General features: G+C 42.4%; 1 protein-coding gene across 11 annotated transcripts in view; it reads right to left on the reverse strand.

Annotated features, from left to right (window-relative positions):
• The window catches only part of Ica1l (islet cell autoantigen 1 like), a 64,354-nt gene extending 45,493 nt beyond the window's left edge, over window positions 1-18,861 (reverse strand). For 2 of the 11 annotated variants that reach the window (XM_021660815.2, XM_060368432.1), the window contains exon 1: window positions 14,077-14,289. Coding sequence is in view for 1 of the 11 variants with exons in the window: in XM_021660813.2 (XP_021516488.2) it covers window positions 14,727-14,788 (62 nt within the window). In the remaining 10 variants the exon portion in view is untranslated. Of the gene's footprint in view, window positions 1-11,580; window positions 11,738-14,076; window positions 14,290-14,309; window positions 14,573-14,726; window positions 14,831-16,327; window positions 16,461-17,403; window positions 17,498-18,742 lie in introns of those variants that run through there. The other 9 variants (XM_060368431.1, XM_060368433.1, XM_021660813.2 and 6 more) reach the window with 9 other exon arrangements.
• Window positions 18,862-19,550: the final 689 nt, after the last annotated feature.

The raw sequence follows: 19,550 nt of genomic DNA on the forward strand, positions 1-19,550 counted from the left end.
TATTAAATATATTTAAATTAGTTAAAAACTTATGATAAATATCTAGCTAGCGTATCAGTATTTAATTGACAGACCAAATTATATTAAATATAAACAAGATAATGCTTGCTTTATAAGATCTAGATTTTTTTAAAAAAACATTTTATTATGTATACAATGTTCTGTTTGTGTGTACATCTGCAGGGCAGAAGAGGGCACCAGATCTCATAGATGGTTGTGAGCCACCATGTGGTTGCTGGGAATTGAACTCAGGACCTTTGGAAGAGCAGTCAGTGCTCTTAACCTCTGAGCCTTCTCTCCAGCCCAAGATCTAGATTTTATAATTACAACTAGAGAATGAGAGATAAAAGAGTAATATTACTTGTATTTTTGTTATGAAGCAAAGGTGTTAAAAGTGTTATGAGCTATAGTTATGGCTGAAAATAATTCTATTTGATAAATATTTACTGGTAAACATGTCTTAATTATTAATCCCTCTAATTTTTTATTTTATAGTATACTGAAAAATGAAGAAATCTATACAAACATATTTACATGTTACTATTACCTCTTTACAAGAATGTTCTGTACCTACTATTACATTAGATAAATATAATTTCATAAACATTTTCAGATATGTAAAAATTTAGATAAATGTACTTCTTTAAATAGTAAAGAAATACTTTAATATTCAATAAAATAAATCTTAGCTATAGAGGAAACATGTAAACAGACAGACACTATAAGTCACCAATCATAAAACTGATGTCTAAGTGATTGTTTTAACAAAGTTGACATAGTAACACATAAGGAAATAAAACATGAAAAAGCATTTTGTAAAGATGTTTTAAAAAGACACAATAATAGGGCTGGAGAGATGGCTCAGAGATTAAGAGCACTGCCTGCTCTTCCAGAGGTCCCGAGTTCAATTCCCAGCAACCACATGGTGGCTCACAACCATCTATAGTGAGATCCGGTGTCATCTTCCAATGTGCAGGTGTACATGCACTGTACACATGATGAATAAATAAATCTTTGAGAGAGAGAATAATAGTTGTTTGATATTAAAGACCAAATTATTCCTGTGGACTGGGGAAACAGAACAGAGAGGCAGTTGACTCATTCATTGTATTTTCCTTGTTAGCAAAAACCAAACCAGAAAACCAAACCAAAACAAAACAAAAAACAAGTCCATGTCCCCTTTATTTTGAAGCACTAATTAAGTTAAAAGTAGGCTCATTTCTAAATTTCCAGGGCCAAAACGAACAAGAAAACCCGGCAAAATATAAGAGCCAGAGGGGAGAACAACGCAGGGCAACTTGGCAAACAACAGGCACCATACGCTGAGCATGACTGCACTGTCTGAAGGGTGCACAGAACTTCCTTTACAGCACAGGAGCCAAGGCCTAAAAGAGCTACAACTCAGTGTCAGTGTTTGCCTGGCACGTATGAAGCCCTGGCTTCAGTCCTCACCAAAAATCAAACTCAATTAAAATATAAAGTCCTGAAAAGCTAAAAGCCATAATCCAACCCAACCACACACTATATGACATTCACCTAAAACAAAATGACACAAAAGAAATAAAAACAAGGATATACCATAAGCAGATCTTACTAATATACACAAAGATTTAACATGTGGAATATACACAATAAATCTATAGAAAATACTGAAACAAAACAGAGATTCCAATTGCAAAGCTCAATTAAAAATCTAATTAAAAATCAATTAGATGGGGCTGGAGATGGCTCAGCAGTTAAGAGATGGCTGCTTTGCCACAGGACTCAGTTTCAATTACATGGTGGTTCACAACTGTCTGTCTCTCCAGTCCCAAGGGAAATGATGCCATCTCCTGGTCTCCACAAGCACCAGGCGTTCAAATAGTACACACAGAAACATGCAGACATACATCGTGCACACAAACACAGGCAGGCAAAGCATCGACACAGAGAGCAAAGCATGTTTTAAAAACTGACTAGATAGCTTGTTGGTGGTAATACACACCTCTAATCTCAGTACTTGGGAGGCTGAGGCAGGAGGATCTCAAGTTCAAGGCAGCCTGGGATACACAGTGAGACTGCTTAAATAAATAAATAAATAAAAACTGGCTGAGATGGCTTAGGAGCAAGTGAATACAACAGAAGTGAAAGCAAATGAAACCATAAAAATTTAAAGACCAGAAAAATAAGTAAATAGTGGGGAAGAGAAAGACTATTTAAAAAAAGACAAGACAGGGTGGGACAGAAAACACTAAGAAATATTATATCCCTCAAACTTGTGCATGACAGTCATGATACACAAATACAATGAGATAGATAAACAGGATTATACAAATCACAGACAAACTGTTTAAATCTAAAGACAGGAAACAAACTTTGAAGGCAGAAAAAAAGGTTTGCTTTTGTTTTTGTTTGTTTTGTTTTGTTTGTTTGTTTGTTTGAGAGAGAGATTTTTCACTCTGTAGCTCAGACTGATCTGGAACTCAATAACTCACTATGTAGACCGAGTTAGCCTTGAATTCACGGTGCTTTTGTTTTTGTTTGTTTTGTTTTGTTTGTTTGTTTGTTTGAGAGAGAGATTTTTCACTCTGTAGCTCAGACTGATCTGGAACTCAATAACTCACTATGTAGACCGAGTTAGCCTTGAATTCACGGTGATGCTCCGGCCTCAACATCCTAAGTGTTGAGATAACAAACAGGAAACACCAGACCTGGATAAACAACAACAACAACAACAACAAAACCACAATAAAGGTGGGCACGGTGGCATGCCTGTAATCTCAGCACGGAGGCAGAAACAGTTGGAGCTCTGCCGTTTGAGGCTAGTCTGATCTATATAGAGAGTTCCAGGACAACCAGGACTACACAGAAAAAAAAACCCTATCTCAAAAAGAAAGAAAGAAAGGAAAAAAGGAAGGAAGGAGGGAGGGAGGGAGGAAGGGAGGGAAGGAGGGAAAAAAGGAAAGATGAAAGGAAGGAAGGAAGGAAGGAAGGAAGGAAGGAAGGAAGGAAAAGAAACACATGAAACAAAAATACTGATAAGAGCTCACTTTTCAATAAAATAGCAAAATTAAGTAAAATAGAAAGCTATACTTAAGATACTGGTAGGAGGGTCTGGAAAGATGGCTCAGAAGTTAAGAGCAGGGACTGCTCTTCAAAGGACATGAGTTCAATTCCCAACAACCACATGGTGGCTCATAACCATCTATAATGAGATCTGGTGCTCTTTTCTGGTGTGCAGGCACACAGGCAGGCAGAATAATGTATACATAATAAATAAATAAATCTTAAAAAAAAATAAAAAGATACTGGTAGGAGGGGCTGGAGAGATGGCTCAGAGGTTAAGAGCACTGTCTGTTCTTCCAAAGGGCCAGGGTTCAATTCCCAGCAACTACATGGCAGCTCACAACTGTTTGCAACTTCAGTTCCAAGGGATCTGATACCTTCACACTAATGCACATAAAATTAAAATTAAAGATACTGAAAAAAAGATACTAGGAAAAAAACAATGTTAACTCATAATTCTATATTTATGAAACTGTCCATTAAAAATGAGCGATTGTGAAAGTGCACCCCTGAAATCAAAGGACTAAAGAGGTTAAGGCAGTTCCAGGCTATCCTGGGCTATGCAGAGAGCATTGTCTTAAGGGAAAAAAAAAAAAAAAAAAAAGGTAAAATAAAAAACAAAGACATTTTCAGATCTAAAACTACGGTACTTTGAAAAATGGGAACCTCTGGCTAGGCTATAGCTCAGTGGCAGAGCTTGTCTAGCATTCCTGTTGTGAGTTCAATAAGCAACACTACTAACACAAAGGAATACAAAGTGTTTGTGCACACACGAAGACATGTCATTGCCACTTCTAAATGGTGATCATGAGGCTTTAAGTATGGACTTAGTGAGAAGTCTCAGTGGGTAGGCTTTAATACCAGAACCCACACCCAATTCTCTTTTGTTGTTGCTCTGCTTTGTTTTTAGACAGGATTTTTCTGTATAATAGAGCCCTCGCTGTCCTGGACTCACTCTAGACCGGGCTGGCCTCAAATTCACAGAGACCCACCTGCCTCTGCCTCTCGAGTGCTGGGATTAAAGGTGTGCGCCCCACCATGGCCTGGCATCGTATCCAACTCTTGAAAGTCGTTCCCACGCCATGGTACATGCGTACAAATATGCAATAAATGTAGATTTTTAAATGCCAACATCATAAATTGATGGAAAAGAAAAGTGGTACATTTACATAACAGGATATTATTCAGCCATAAAAAGAATTCCTGAATGCTAAGTGGATAAGCAAGGCACAGGAGACAAAAACAGCGTAGCACCATTCAACCTGCTTCTGCCACCATGTTGCCTTTCTTCCTCCCTTCTCTGCTTTTATTGGATCCTTGTGATTATATGTAACCTACCAGACAATCCATTTCTATCACAATCCTTTTTGTTTTGTTTTGAGATAGGGTTTCTCTGTGTAGTCCTGGCTGTCTACTCTAATTGTAGACCAGAGCTGGCTTTGAACTCAGAGAGATCTTCCTGCCTCTGCCTCCCTGAGTGCTGGATCTCTGACGATCTTTAATCTGTCTGTGAAGTCTCTTTGCCACAGAAGGTAATACCTCTTTGGGGTCCAATACCCTGATGACAACATATTAACATGAGCTTTTATCCTTCTTTAGCAAAAGAAAAGACTCAAGTAACTTGCTTGGGAAAAGGAACCTGGAAGATAAACTTTCTATGGCCCTGGATATTGGGCCATAGAAATATTTTGTTTTATTTTATTTTATTTTAAATATTTTATTTTATTTTAAATAGTTTGTCTGTTTTATGTATATATTGAGCTAGCATGTGGTTGCTGGGAATTGAACTCAGGACCTCTGGAAGAACAAACAGTGCACTGACCCATCTCTCCAGCCCCTCCCTCCCTGATGTCTTAAAACCATTTTGTTCTGATCTCCCACTGGAGAACTAGAGAAGGGTCTTTTCTATGGTTTGTAATACTGGCTTGCTTCTTTTTCTTCCTTCCTTTCTTTCTCCTTTTTTTTTTTTTTCTGAGATAGTTTCTCTGTATAGCCTTACTGTTCTGGATCCACTTTGTAGACCAGGCTGGCCTTGAACACAGTGATCCCCCTGCCTCTGTCTCCCAGAGTGCTGGCATCACAGGCGTGTGCCAGCATGCCAGGCAAAATGCTAGTTTCCTAATGCCAGTTTTCAGCCGAGTCTGGTTATTATTCCTGAAGGGCTGTCTACATATTCCCTAGAAGCTCTCTAGAAAGCATCCAGCCTTTATTTCACAATGATGGCTACAGGTTTCCATTCAGGCAAATTAAAGTTATACTTCATTGTGTTCTTGGAGTTTCTTGGCCATAGCTGGGAGACTGTAAAGAGACGTGTCACCTGACTAGTGTGGGGGTGCTGCCATCCCTTGGAACTTTTTCATGAATTCTAGACCTGGGCTGAGGTGAGTGTGGCTGTGCTCCCCAGGGAGTTAGGGAGTTAATGTCTCCACTCTGTGTGTCATGGTACTTACAGCAGGGCAGCTGCATTCTGAGAGAGAGTGTCCTGTGAAGAAGCCTCCAAAGGCAGTAGTCCATTCCTCTTCTGATGACTCTTTATATTGTGGATGCTGTGTGTGTGTGCGCGCGCTATGCCCTGGCACACATGGAGGTCAGAGGACAACTTGTAGGATTTGGTTCTCCTGTTTCCCAGGATGCAAATTAGGTTGCTAGGCTTGAGGTAGGGCTCTTACCTGCTGAGCCATCTTGCTGTCCCTAGATGACTCTTAATTTCTTTAGAGAATAGCCATTTTCCCCTTGCCTGAGGGAAAACTCTATTCTTTTGGCTAGCTATTGAGTGTGTAGGATACTGACTCTCTAATTATCTATTACTGTTAGCCCATCGATCTCCCAGGGAAACAGAGTACCTTATTTATAGCAGCTTGCTTTGTGAATATTCTGCTGTTTCTCTATTTGGCTTTTCTGTCAAAAATTTCTATTTCTCATGTACCCAAAGTGCCTTCTGGCATTTGGTGTGTGCGTGTTGCTTGTTGTGCTTTATGTGCTTGCCTTAGTATTATCCCACTGACCAGTAAGGAAGAATGGGAGGCAGTGTATTAACCCTGCCATTTTTAATAGAAAGTTTATTATTTATGTTTTTGGCAGTTAGTCATCCTCTCCACGTCCCTTCTGGAATGCATGTAGCCCTTCTGATGCATACCCCCAAGCCTTATATCATATCCTTTGCTTGTCTTTAGTTCCTTGTCAATGACCTCCTTATGTGGCTGTTTATGACACAACCCACATAAATGCTGGGAATAGTGGTTTACACCTGTAACCCAGACTTGGCTAGGGTTGGCTAATCCCAATGGTTTATTGGCCAGCTAGTCTAGTCAAAATGGCAAACTCCAGATTCCAGAGAGACTCTTAAAAAAGGTGGATGGTAGAGGAAGGTACTAAAAGTTGACCTCTGCCCTCCACAAATGGACATATAAGCAAGTTAGCACACACACACACACACACACACACACGAACAGCATTTTATCTCTCTCTCTCATGCACATACACACACAGACACACACAGGACAAGACAATAGGCAATTCACAAAAGAACTTTAAAAACTCCATGAATCCACAAAATATAATCCCACCAATAGCTAAAGGAATATAAACAACCAGATGGAAAGAGGTGGAATCAAGGTCAGTCAAAGACACACAGTTCAATCCCATCTCAAAAGAGAGAGAGAGGATAAAAATGTCAGATGAGCAATGATTTAAAAGTATTAAAGCTTCTGGGAAAATGAAAAATAGGTGTATGTTTACATAACTTTTCTCTAAAATTAAAATATTCGATATGCAAAACATTCACATAATCTCTGATGTCAATAAATAAAAATCAGATATAATGAAATATACATCAAATTTAAGGAGACACCCAAATCTGATATCTATGTTCTCTAATGTCATTCATACAGATCCATTGTCAGCAGCTTGAGTGGGTTCTGCAAACCTCGCCACTAACTTGAAAATGTGTGTCCTTGAAGTCGCGGGGCCGATCGTAAGGTAGCAGGGCAGACGACAGGAAACGGGGCATATTCATGGTGGGAGTACGCCCATTTTTTCCTGGTTCCCCGTGAGAACCTGACTGAAGATTTATAACTGGTGCCCATTCCTAATTCCACAAGAGTTCAAGCTGGGGATCCAGCTCTCAGCCCTTTCAGCAAGTGGCTTGTAGTCTACAAAGATGAGAGTCTCATTTCCAGAACCACTCCAAGATCTGCCTGAAAGACAGCACTCAGGACCACTGATACAACACACATTCCCAACCGCTCCTTTAATAAGAGAGCTGATTTTAAAAACAAACAAACAAAAACCATCTGTCTAAGTCCTTTGGTTTTAACATCAGGATTAAAAAGGCAAGCAGTATGGGCACCCTAAAATCTACAGCAGTCTGTGGAACATTTAAACATAATTCTTGCTTAGAGACAAGGCATGTTTATGTAGAAAACAGAAACAGGAAGCACATCAGACCACAGTAAACCCACCCTCAATCAGCTTTGCCAGCCCCTAGAACCAACAGGAACTGCAGCGCCAAGCAGCCAGTCACAGCAGAGACTGAAATCCTCGGCACCCAGTGCCCACTCTGACTCCACAGCAGCTCTTTCAACTACCAGGTGGACAGGGAGGGATTATGGTGGCTCTGCTTACACACTCTCAGGCAAAGATTAGGCTAGAACAGGACAGCCCCATTCAACAATGAATAATGTACAAAACAAATAACAAAAAAGCAGTACTACATGAAATAAAAAATAAAAAAAGGAAACTGCCATAATATAACGTTTTTTAAAAATCCCCTTGAAAATTAGTTCCATAAGATATAAGTTTGAAGAGCTGGGTGTAGATAAAGACAACTCCACACAACCAATCATAACAGCAAAAAGAAACAAGGGATAAGAACAAGCAGCTGGGGATGGGGAGATGGCTCAACAGTTAGGAGCCCTGGCTGCTCTTCCAGAGGTCCTGAGTTCAATTCCCAGCAACCACATGGTGACTCACACCCATTTATAATGAGATCTGGTGCCCTCTTCTGGCCTGCAGGCACATATGCAGACAACATTGTATACATAATAAATAAATACATCTTAAAAGAAAAAGAAAAAGCAGCTGGGCAAGTGATACACACTTTTAATCCCAGCATTTGTAAGGTAAAGAATGGCGGAGCCTGGGATGGCAACACCTGATCTACAGAGAGAGTCCAGAACAGCCAGGGCTACACAGAGAAACCTTGTTTCAAAAACAAAAAGGAAAGTGAAAGACACAGTGAATTTGAAGCCACATTGCAAACAACTACAGGCAGAACACTCCACGGAGAACCAGTCTGGTTTAGAAATGAAAAGTCCAAGATAAGCATGGCTTGATTTGAACAAGGATGACAGATCTAATGTAAGTAATAATTCTGGACAGAGAAATACAGGTATTTGGAATAGCCAAAGTAAGAGGGATATAAAACTAAAATTGAAAGGCCTTACAATGCTCCAGGAAAAAGGACTAATGATCCAGACTGAGGTGTCTCTTGAATATTCTTCAAGCTCAAAGAAAAATAAAGAATGCTCTCAGCATCTGGACAGAAATATCAGTGCCACCTCCAAATTAAGTAACTTATACTGGCTCAGACTCCTACTTAAGATATAAGTGGTTAAAAAGAGAGTTAAGGGTGTAACTCTCCAAAAGAGGAAATGCCTGGCATGTGTGAAGCCCTAAAGGTTTAGCGGTTTGGACAGATCATACCATAAAGTATCTCTGAGCCAAAGCGTAATCCAGAACAAGGCCCTATCTCTCTTCAGTTTGATAAAGTTAGAGAGCGAGGAAACTGCAGAGAAAAAGGCTGTAGTGAATTGAGTCTGGCCCACGAGATTGCTTTATTTACATGTTTTTGTTTCATTTTGAGACAGGGTCTTTCTTCTGCGTTAGGCTGGCCTGAATTCTCTTGCCTCGGTGCTGGAAATGCAGGCATGTGCTATAATATCCATTCAGCTCTGACTCATGAGGGTAGGTAAAGATGCCATCTCTATAAAACTGTCCTGGTTAATTTCAATTGTCAACTTGACATAACTGAGAGTCACCTGGGAAGAGGGAAACTCAATTTAAGAACTGCCTCCATCAGCTGGGTGTTGTGGTCCCTATCTTTAATCTCAGCTCTTGGGAGGCAGAGGCAGCCAGGTCTCTGAGTTTGAGGCCAGCCTGCTCTACATAGTGAGTTCCAGGATGGCCAGGGCTACACAGAGAAACTCGTCTAAAAAAAAAAAAAAAAATGCCTCCATCAAATTGTTGCCATGTCTGGGAGATTCCATGTCTGGGGCATGGAAGTGCCCAGCCCACTAGGGGTAGCACCCTAGGCAAGTAGGCCTAAACTGTGTAAGAAAGTTAGCTTAGATTATGAACTAGTAATCCAGCAAGCAGTGTTCCTCCACAGCTTCTGCTTTAGTTTTTACCTGTGTTCCTGCTGTGACCTCCTGCAGTGATGGACTGTGACCTGAAAGTATAGGCCAAATAAACCCTTTTCCGCCCTAAGGTGCCTTTGGTCATGGTACTAATCACAGTAATGGGAAGAAAACTAGAACAGACATGAAGGGCAATGTGAAACAGCCAGTGCTGGTGCAGAAGCTGTGGCAAGTTACCCAGAAGACTCAGCTGAGATGACAGAGGGGGTGGTCACATACAAACGTTAAGGGAGATGGGGAAGACCCACCTAGAAAGAAGTCAATGCTAATTCAAAGGACAGGAGAACTCTCTTGTCAGGGCCTAATGTGGCTGATGACTTTAAGTTGAAGCCAGTGCTCATTCTGAAAATTCTAGGTCATTTAAAAATACCACCTTGAGCTGGGTGAGGTGGTACAGAGGTGATACACACCTGTAATCCCAGCACTCAGGAAGGCAGAGGCAGGAGGATCTCTGTGAGTTCGAGGCCAGCCTGGTCTACAAAGTGAGTCCAGGACAGCCAAGGCTACACAGAGAAACCCTGTCTTGGAAAACCAACCAACCAACCAACCAACCAACAAAAAAAAACCAACAAACAAACAAACAAAAAAACACCACCACCACCACTATAACCCTCTGGTTCTTCCAATCTGTCTCTACTTCTTCCGCAATGATCCCAGAGCTGAAGTGGTGGGTGACTGAAATAGTGTTTTCCATTCACAGCAGGACAGTTGCACACATGACCTCACAGAGGTTGTGACAGCATGCACAACTCTTGCACAAACTCAAGCAAGACAAACTCCCACTCCTAACTGCAGAGCTACTGGCGACTGACTGGCTACCAAGAAAGGCAGTTTTCTTTAAGGGTGTGTGCCCTTCCCTTCACGTAGATCTGCCATGCTCCCATGGGTGGACACCCACCCAGGAACAAACAGCACAAACTGGACTTGACAAGTTTTTCTGGAGGGGCACAAAATTGGGTGGGTTTGGGAGGATGATCTGGGAGGAGTTGAGAGAAGAGGGTGAATATGATTAAAATACACTATACAAAAATGCTAATGCACTGTACAAAAGAATAAGGCTGCATTTCTGCGCAAGATCAATTAAGTATCCAAAAAGGAGTGTTGAAAATTCCATGCATGACAATAAAAAGAAAGATAAAGTAGAAACAACTGTAACCAAGGAGGTACAAGAATTGTATACCCAGAACTACAAAACATTGATTAAGAAAGAAAGAAAGAAAGAAAGAAAGAAAGAAAGAAAGAAAGAAAGAAGGAAATAAAGATAGAGAAAGAAAAAGAAAGTCTACAACAGTATTAAGAGACTCCTAGAATCATTTAGAGATGGGCAGTTTCTGTCTGGGTGAAGAAATGTTCTCAGAATGGACAATGGTCAGACTTATATTGCTGGAGAGTGGTAGTGCATGGCTTTAATCCTAGGCAGAGGCAGGTGGTTCTCTGAGTTCAAGACCAGCCTGGTCTACAGAGTGAGTTCCAAGACAGCCGGGGCTACATGGGGCAAAAACAAATCAGAACAAAACAAGACAATTGTTATACATACATACACAACATGTGGCTGCAGTTAGTGCCACTGAACTTAAAATTGCTTAAATGGAAATTGCTGATACACACATGAATATATCATCTATACAGTATATGCATATATAGTCAAAATAAAAACAATGATATCCACATACAAAGTCACTGTAAATCTGCTGTGCCTGTGTGTAAAATTAAATAAGCCGAGATGGCAGTGCCTCTGTTCACAGCACTGCTTATCCACTGTTTTAATCCTACTGCTGAGCCCCACTGCTCAGCACAGAAGGCTACTTTCATCAAAATATTGCTGACAAGCTGGTCACAGGAGTGTGTTCCTGTCCTTCCAGCTGCTGGCCAGAAGGACTGTTTGAGCCTGAGCAGCATAGTGGCATACCATCTTATATTCATTTTTAAAAGAAAAAGAAAAAAAAACCAAAACAAAACAAAAACAACAAAAAAAATTTTAGTGGTCACTGGCAACACACTGAGTCACCCAGGATGTCTGAGGGAGATTTACAATGAAGTTAATGTATTCATGGTTGCTAACATAGCATCCATTCTGCACCCGACAGATTAAGGAGTTATTTCAACTTTTAAAGCTTACTATGTAGGGGCTGGAGAGATGGATCAGGGGTTAAGAGCACTGACTGCTCTTCCAGGGGTCCTGGGTTCAACTCCCAGCAACCACATGGTGCCTCACAACATCTAGAAAGAGATCTAGTGCCCTCTTCTGCCGAGCAGGCATGCATGTGGAGAGAACACTGTGAACATAGAAGTAAATCTTAAACATTCTTACCATTAAACATTCTTACTTTACAGATCTGTAGCGTCCATTTCTATCACAGACCCTGGAAATTACATAATGACCTTTTGAAAAAATCAGCACTTGAGATGCCTTGATTCAGAATTTATGAGAAGAAATCAAAGCATCAATATCAACAGGTGTCTGAAAGAAGTTGATTTGAACTCTCAGCTGATTTTGAGGGGCTCAAGATTTTGATGGGAAGTAACTACAGATGTGGTAAAAGTAGCAAGAAAGCTAGAACTAGGTGTGGAGCTGAATTACTGCTCTCCATGATAAACAGTACATGTGGAGTGGCTTTTTGAGATGCAATTTGTTAGTGAAAAATACAGTGAACAGGGGCTGGAAGGCTGTCTCAGAAGTTATGCACACCGATTGCTCTTCCAGAGGACCCAGGTTCAATTCCCAGCACCCACACTGCCACGGGTCACAACTGTCTGTAACTCCAAGACCTGACACTCTCATATACATATACTTGCAGGCAAAACACCAAAGCACATAAAATAAAACAAAAATGAAAATACAGTGAATGTTGATGAAATAAAAGATTTAGGGTATTACATAAGCTTAGCTGATAAGGTAGATGCAGGGCTGAAGGGACCACAAGAGTTAACGTATAGCAAACTTCATTGATGTTAAAAACAACAGAAACAGAAAACAAACAAAACAAAACAAAACTGTCACAGCCACTCCTACTCTCAGCAACAACCATCACCTAATCAGTGCCAGACTCTTCCCAGCAAAACAAGCATGCTGGAAGAAAGCTCAGATGGTAGCACTTTTTAGCTATTAATAACATATTTTTAAGTAAATATCTATGTAACTTTTTATACTTAAGCAATTGCACACTTAATATGACTTTTAGATGGGCTTGGTGTGTGTGTGTGTGTGTGTGTGGTGCCTGTAAACCTAGCATTTAGGAGGCAAAGGCAGGAGGATCAGGAGTTCCTGTCTTGAAAACAACAAAATAACTTCTATACACACTAGGAAAACTACAAGAATTATGTAGATACTTTATTGTGGTGTTTTGGAAATGAATCAACAATGTTATCAATTTTCCTGGCCAAAGTTGGGGCCATAATATCAAAATACAGTTCCACACACCATCGGCTAAAATGCTAAAATCCTGAAATATCACAATTCCCAAGCTACAAGTCCAGAAGTGATAATATAAAAAAAAAAAACAAACAAAAAAACATATTTGGGCTAGGTAGTACCTGGGCATGCTGGGAGGCCTTGCCTTCACTCCCTAGCACCATGAATAAGCTTTAAATAATAAAAGGCCAGAAATATAACTAATGTTAACAGTTGTTAATGTTGGCTTTTGTAGCTGTTACATTAATCTTCTACCTTTAAACTTCTTTCTTAGTGTTATACAGATGGGCCAACAATGGCAAAATAAGATGTATCTAGATGGTAACTAATGCTTATTATAGACACTGGATTTAAACAGAAATCTGAAAATTTTGCTACAGAAAAAAGACAAAACTTAATGTAAGGTAATTAAAAAAGGGGGGGGGAGCAATGAAAAAAATGAAAAGGACCAAATGAGAAAAGGGAAAAGGGATATTTAACAAAAGCCACTCCACATAAGAAAATGTCTAGTTTTAGAAATATTTTAAAGTCCTTTACACATCCCATCTGTTGATAACTAACATATAAAAATACTCAAAATTTAAAGACATAGTGCTGAAAGATAAAAAAAGACTTGACTCAGTTTGTATGTATTACAGAAAACCAAAGTTCGTTAATATAAAACAATATAGTATACTATGTTTGACATTTGATATTTGGTTTTCCTTCAGTCACTGGAATAAATTTAATTTTTATGACAAACATCTACAATGAAAATATAGGTCTTCCTGATTTTCCCAGCAGTTCCATGTTTACAGTTTTGCCCTTTGAACTAGGATCTCAGCACCCTTCTAACTCTACGATTATAATGATTTCCCGAGCAATTAGAATTGCTGGTAATTAGACAGTGCTTTTCCACAGCTGTTTACCATAATTACACGTAAAACCATTTTGCATTATTAAAATAAGTACAGAGTTCAAAGAAAATTGGAAATGTTATGCACTGACAATAAACATAAGATGATTTTTTAAACTTCTCTTATATAAAAATATATGCCCGCCACTAGGAGATGTTTTCTTGGCCAATAAATGTATAATTGTAGTATATAACTAATTCTCACTAAAGAATGAGGTACCTGTAACTGCTAAATAAATACTGATTTGAAGACAAAGTAATATCACTTCACAATCCATCGCTCGAGCCAGAATAAAATAAATCAATACCTAAATACAGAAAACGCCAACTCTTTCAGTGACCCACAGTCGCTAACAGGTTGTATGTTTTGTGCATGCAGACCACAGATTACATGACCCTCGGACACACGCCCCGCTGGGAAGCCCACAGCCTCACGGGCAGGAAGCCAAGCTCGAGTGTGTTTCCCCTCTCCATCTTAGAGCCTCGGGTATCTAGGGGCCGCCGGCTTCGTCGCCCCGGTGAGGTGGGCGGTCGCAGTCACCTGGCCCGCTGTCCCGGCCGAGCCCGTGCGGGGCTGCTGGGCCCCCGAGGAGCGGAGGCTCTGCGCGCCGACAGCCTCGCCGGGCGATGCAGCCCGCACCTCACCTAAGCCACAGCGTGGTTTTATCCCGTCGGCCGGGCGAGCGGCCCGTCGGGGAGCCGCGGAGGCGGCCGGCGGGCAAGCACGTGAGGCTGCAGGCGGCGGCCCCCGCCGGAGCGCCCAGGCCCGCCTCAGGCCGCGGCTTCTCCGGGACGGAGGAGGGGCCGGGCCCGCCCGAGCCGCCGCCGCAGGCCGGCCCACCGAGAGCGCCGGAGGCCGGAGCGCGCGCCCCGCGCCCCCGCCCGCCGTCGCCATGGGAACCGGGTCTGGCCTCCGCCGCCCTGAGGGGAGCGGCGGGCCGGAGCCCCGGACGCTCACCGCGCCGCCGGAGCCGCGCCGCTCCTCGCCGCCCGGGCCGCGCTCCGCCGCGCCGAGCTCATCCGCGCAGCCGCCCCAGCCGCCGCCCGCGAGCCCGCGCCCGCCGCGCCGAGCTGCGGGGCTCCACGGCGGGAGATTTAAACCCGCGGCCCGGCGCGCGTCGGCCGCTCGGCTCCGCGCGCCCCCGCGTACCTGTCTCCGCGGGCGAACGGCGAGGGCCCCGAGCTGCCTGCCGGTGAGCAGGGACCCGCGCCGAGCCCGGGACCCTCGCTGAGCCGAGCCAGCGAGGTGGGTGCGTGGAGCGCGGCTTGGCTCCCGCCTTCCCCGCGCTGCGCCTGAGCCGCCACTTGGTGCTCAGCGCGCGGCCAGGCTTCACGCGGGGCCTCACACTCTGCTTTTCAAAGGTTTAGAGAGGGACAACTGTTAACTCACTTCACATGACATGGGCACAGCGGTTTAGTTCCGTGTGTGTGAGTGAATGATAAACCAGTTTTCAAGAGTAAAAAGCAAATTGGGAGCTTAAAAACTTGGGAAAAGAATGGAAATGAGGTAATAGGTAATAGGAAAATTGTTACTGATAGGGAACAATAAACTCAAATGCTTTCCTTTTCCAGTTGACATCCAAGTTCAACTTTCCTAAAGTTTTACAACATACCAGCTCATTATATATATTATACTTAGGCCAGCAGTGAAAGCAAAAGCTTAACTCGTGCCATCACAAAAGGTCCAGATTGAATATTAATTACAAAGTAGCCGCTGTAAATTTTTAGTTTTACTCTAGAAAAAGAGATACCTCTTCTATAAAAGGCTGATTTGGACTAACACTTTTTAAAGATTAATTTAGATTATAACGGGCAAATACTTGAAATTACATACCATCTTGGGACTTCCGCTAGGAAAGTGTCAATAGCCTCTTTTGCTCTCAAAGTCCAAATCATTGAAGGGACATGAGTTAGCTGGCCGCAGACATGGTAAGTTAACCGTAGTTCTTCTTGAGACGGGTAGGTGGGCCCCTAGCTTTTATCTAAGGCTCCAGAAACCTTTAAACAGCCAGGAGCCCAGGGCAAGGAGTTAATGGCAGTCAGCGCAATCGCTTGAATGACCCAGCTGTCAGCGAAGCACCAGGTGAGCGAGATGTACAAGACTCAAGCCGGGCACAAACTGAGGTGGAGGATGCCCAGTACAGCCAAGGCGGGAGCACGCCGCAGCCCACTGTAGACCATGTATTTACTGGGGTTGTGGTTGACTCACCAAGGCTGCCGACAGATGGCTGCAGCAGCCTGCAAGATGATTGGACTATCCCCACCCCTTCCCACAGCTGCGGGGAAACTGACAGAAGCTCCCGGGTGGGTGCCCCTGAAACAGCTCAGAACCCGCTTGACCCGGCAGTGTTGGAGAGCAGCCCACCCCAAGGCCGAGAATGTAGGTGGCTCAGTGCTCCTCCCCTCCAGCTCCACGTTTAACAGCTATTCCTGACTGATCCCATTTTATGCACTAAATAAAATATTGGGGGAATTTTTTTGTTTTCGAGACAAGTTCTCGCTATGTAGTTCTGGCTGTCCTGGAACTCACTACATAGACCACACTGGCCTCAAACTCACTGAGATCCGCCTGCTTCAGCCAGCTCTTGATGCTCCTGGAGAAAGAATACTGTCTTCAAGAGGCCTCAGGGGCTTGACCTGCAGGTGCAGGGAGGACTCTTTCCTGCCTCAGCCTCTGGATTCCACGCTTTGGCTGCAGATGGAAATTCATTCCTCACCTGTCTCCAAACTCCAAGACCCAGCCAAAGACTTTTGCCTCCAGCGTCTAATACCTGCCTTAATTTCGCTAGTGATCTCCTGTCTACAGACTTAAATGCAAGGTTGGCACCCTGAAACTTTCCTTGAGTGTCTCACCTGCAGAACTGCCCTCAGCTGTGCTAAAAGCACAAGTTCTAACACGTGCAGCCTCTCACCCCGCACCTTCTGCCTGCTGACTGCGGCAGGGCTAGAGGCTCCCAGCCTCTCAGCTGGCCTTCTGCTGCTACCGAGAATCTCAGTTCCTTCTCTCCTGTTTGAATTGTTATGATTGCATGGCAACTAGTTGCCCTTAGGTATATGCCCACTCCATTCTTGGGGAGGGCAAGGCAAGAACCCACAGAACAGACTGTCTTGATATGTTCTTATCCCTCCTCAACAGCCCATCTGGCCTCTGAACACTCTGTATGGCTGTTTCCTCAAAATTCAAACCTCCCTTTCTGGAAAATAGGCCCACAAGACTCGGGAGGCTCATGAAAGATCCCAGGTTAGGAAAGCAGCAAGCAGGCTGTTGCTGGGAAGAGACTTCAGCACAGCTGCCTGCACATGGGCAGGGAGCTCTGGGGATGTAGCTTCTGGGATTGTCACCGTGCTGGGGTGGGTTTTGGTGATCTGTGACCGTGTCACTCATGCTCCTAGTTACCCTCACCTATGCTTCCAGAAAGTAACCTGCTGAACTCACAGCTTCACTATAGCCTTGTCTCCTAGCACTGTCCCTAATACAAACTTTAGTCCCTAATCAATGTTTATTCTACTAATGAATGAGCTGAAATAAAGATGGCTAATGGCCAAGTGATTATATATATACAGAATTAAATATCTTTCTCCTCAAGGAGCAAATGACTCCAAAATAGTAAGCAAAACAACTTCTATGATGTTACCATGTCCATGGTATGTTTGTTTCTTGGGCTATTTTAGGTAATACTCCAACAGCTGGAACTGAATTCAGGATAGTCGATCTTTTTCCAACTCTACCTGAAACAGAAAGGCCCTCTAAGGAACACATCAGGAAGGCAGCAGTCCTGGTGGGCATTTTACTAAATCAGCACAAACTACAGAAAGAGGAACAAGTTTTTCAAGTTACTATAAAACGTCACTAAGAAGCGGTGACCAGTGTAGAACTGTCTCTTGGCAAACAGTCCTAAACTACTGATGATGCTTCTGGGCAGGGATCAAGATTTCCTCAGGATCTTCCTGTCTATGGAATGAATGAACATTCTTTAACTGGTAGGTTGATGAGGTGTGTAAGTGGCTTATACTAGTGCCTTAAGAAATGAAAGCTGTGCAGCACAGCATTCAGGAGGCAGAGGCAGGCAGATCTCCATGAGTTTGAGGCCAGCCTAGTCTGTCTGGACTATCAGGACTGATAAAGAGTAAGGCAGCATGTTTTTGTTTTTTAAGCTTTTAATAATGGATTTAAAATTCTTAAAAATGTTTACATGAGAAGATTGAATTATAAAGCACAAGCAAAGCCAATTGATAACTTTTGTGTATCCCTGGCTATCCTGCAACTATCTATGTAGACAAGACTGGCCTTGAACTCAGAGATCTACCTGCCTCTGACAAACACCCCCCCCCCAAAGCTAGGATTAAGTGGGACCTAACCAATTGTCAGTTCTTTATGAACATACAACTTTAGAGCATTAAAATGTTTCCTTCATCATAGATTCCTACAACTGAAAAGAAAATCAGATGATTTGGAATGTGGGGCTCCACAAATGAGATCCAAACTGGTAGGTTTTTTGTTGTTTTAAGATCTCACTATGTAACCCTGGAACTCACTCTGTAGTTCAGGGTGGTCTTGAACTCAGATCCACCTGCCTTGGCCTCCTGAGTGCTGGGTTAAAGGCATGTGCCATCATGCCTAACACGATCTTTCCTTTTTAAAAGATGTTTGAATTTTGTGTCTGTTTTGCCTGCAGTATACATATGCACCAGATCAGAAGTTGTAATCTCCAAATTAAATATTTTCTAAGTTGCCTTGGTCATGGGATCTTGTCACAGCACTGAAGTAACCATGACACAGGGTTGATTGTGTAATTATGTGTACATCAAATTAAACATTCACCCTTTCTCAAAGCTGGAAGGCATTTAGATATGACTATGCATAGTTGATAGCAACACCAAATGGAATTCTAATTCCAAATAAAGAATACAAATATTTGTCAGAAAAGCTTTTTCTATGTTCTACATAAAATGAAAAAAAAAAAAATTAAGTACCTTGCTTCCAGTTGAGTCTTCTCCAGGTAAGTCATCACAGCAAGGTTTGGTTTGTTTTTTTTGTTTTTTTTTTTCATATTTTCAAACATAAAAGATCATTCCATCTAAGAATGTAAAGGTGACTTGAGAAAAGTAAAATTTCTTGGTGTATGAAGTGTTACTTGCACTTCCTCTTTCTCACAGTATTCAAGCTGCTATTTCGGATGTGTCTGTGCCTCAGTTGGAAACAACCCACATCTTCTTTCACCTGCCCAGATGTGGCTCAGCCATCACTCAACATGTTCTTGACAGCCAATGTGCTTCCCACATTGCCGGCTACAACCTTTTCACTACCTCTTATTTCATGTCTTTCTTTGCACATGGGACACTATGTGGCTAAATTCTTACCAGGCACGTTAGCTTTCCTACCCCTAAAAACGTGGGCCTCAAACGTGTTAAGTAGTGAATGGTATTTACCTGTAAGTTGCACCTGCAGTGCCTAAGCCTAATTTTAAATTTAGCAATTTTACTGTAAACACCAGGAACAGACATTTGCTAGGTAGGAGCTCTGGTCTCAACATATTTATATAGCCCATCCGATTAAGACAGCACAAATAACCCTACACGCCAACTGGCCCCAGTGCAGGCCACTGCAAGTAAACCTCAAACAACGAGAAGCACAGGTACAAATGTGTCAAAGCAGTCTTTGCTGCAAGAAAAGTGAAAAGGAAAAGGATGTTAAAAGGCAGCTAGATTGTTTATAGACTTGTGTTGGCCTCTTTTAAGATCTTACCACTTACATAACCCAAGACAAGTTTGGCAGACTTAG

This window comes from Meriones unguiculatus, chromosome 15 (genome assembly GCF_030254825.1).
Source record: "Meriones unguiculatus strain TT.TT164.6M chromosome 15, Bangor_MerUng_6.1, whole genome shotgun sequence".
Taxonomy (NCBI): domain Eukaryota; kingdom Metazoa; phylum Chordata; class Mammalia; order Rodentia; family Muridae; genus Meriones; species Meriones unguiculatus.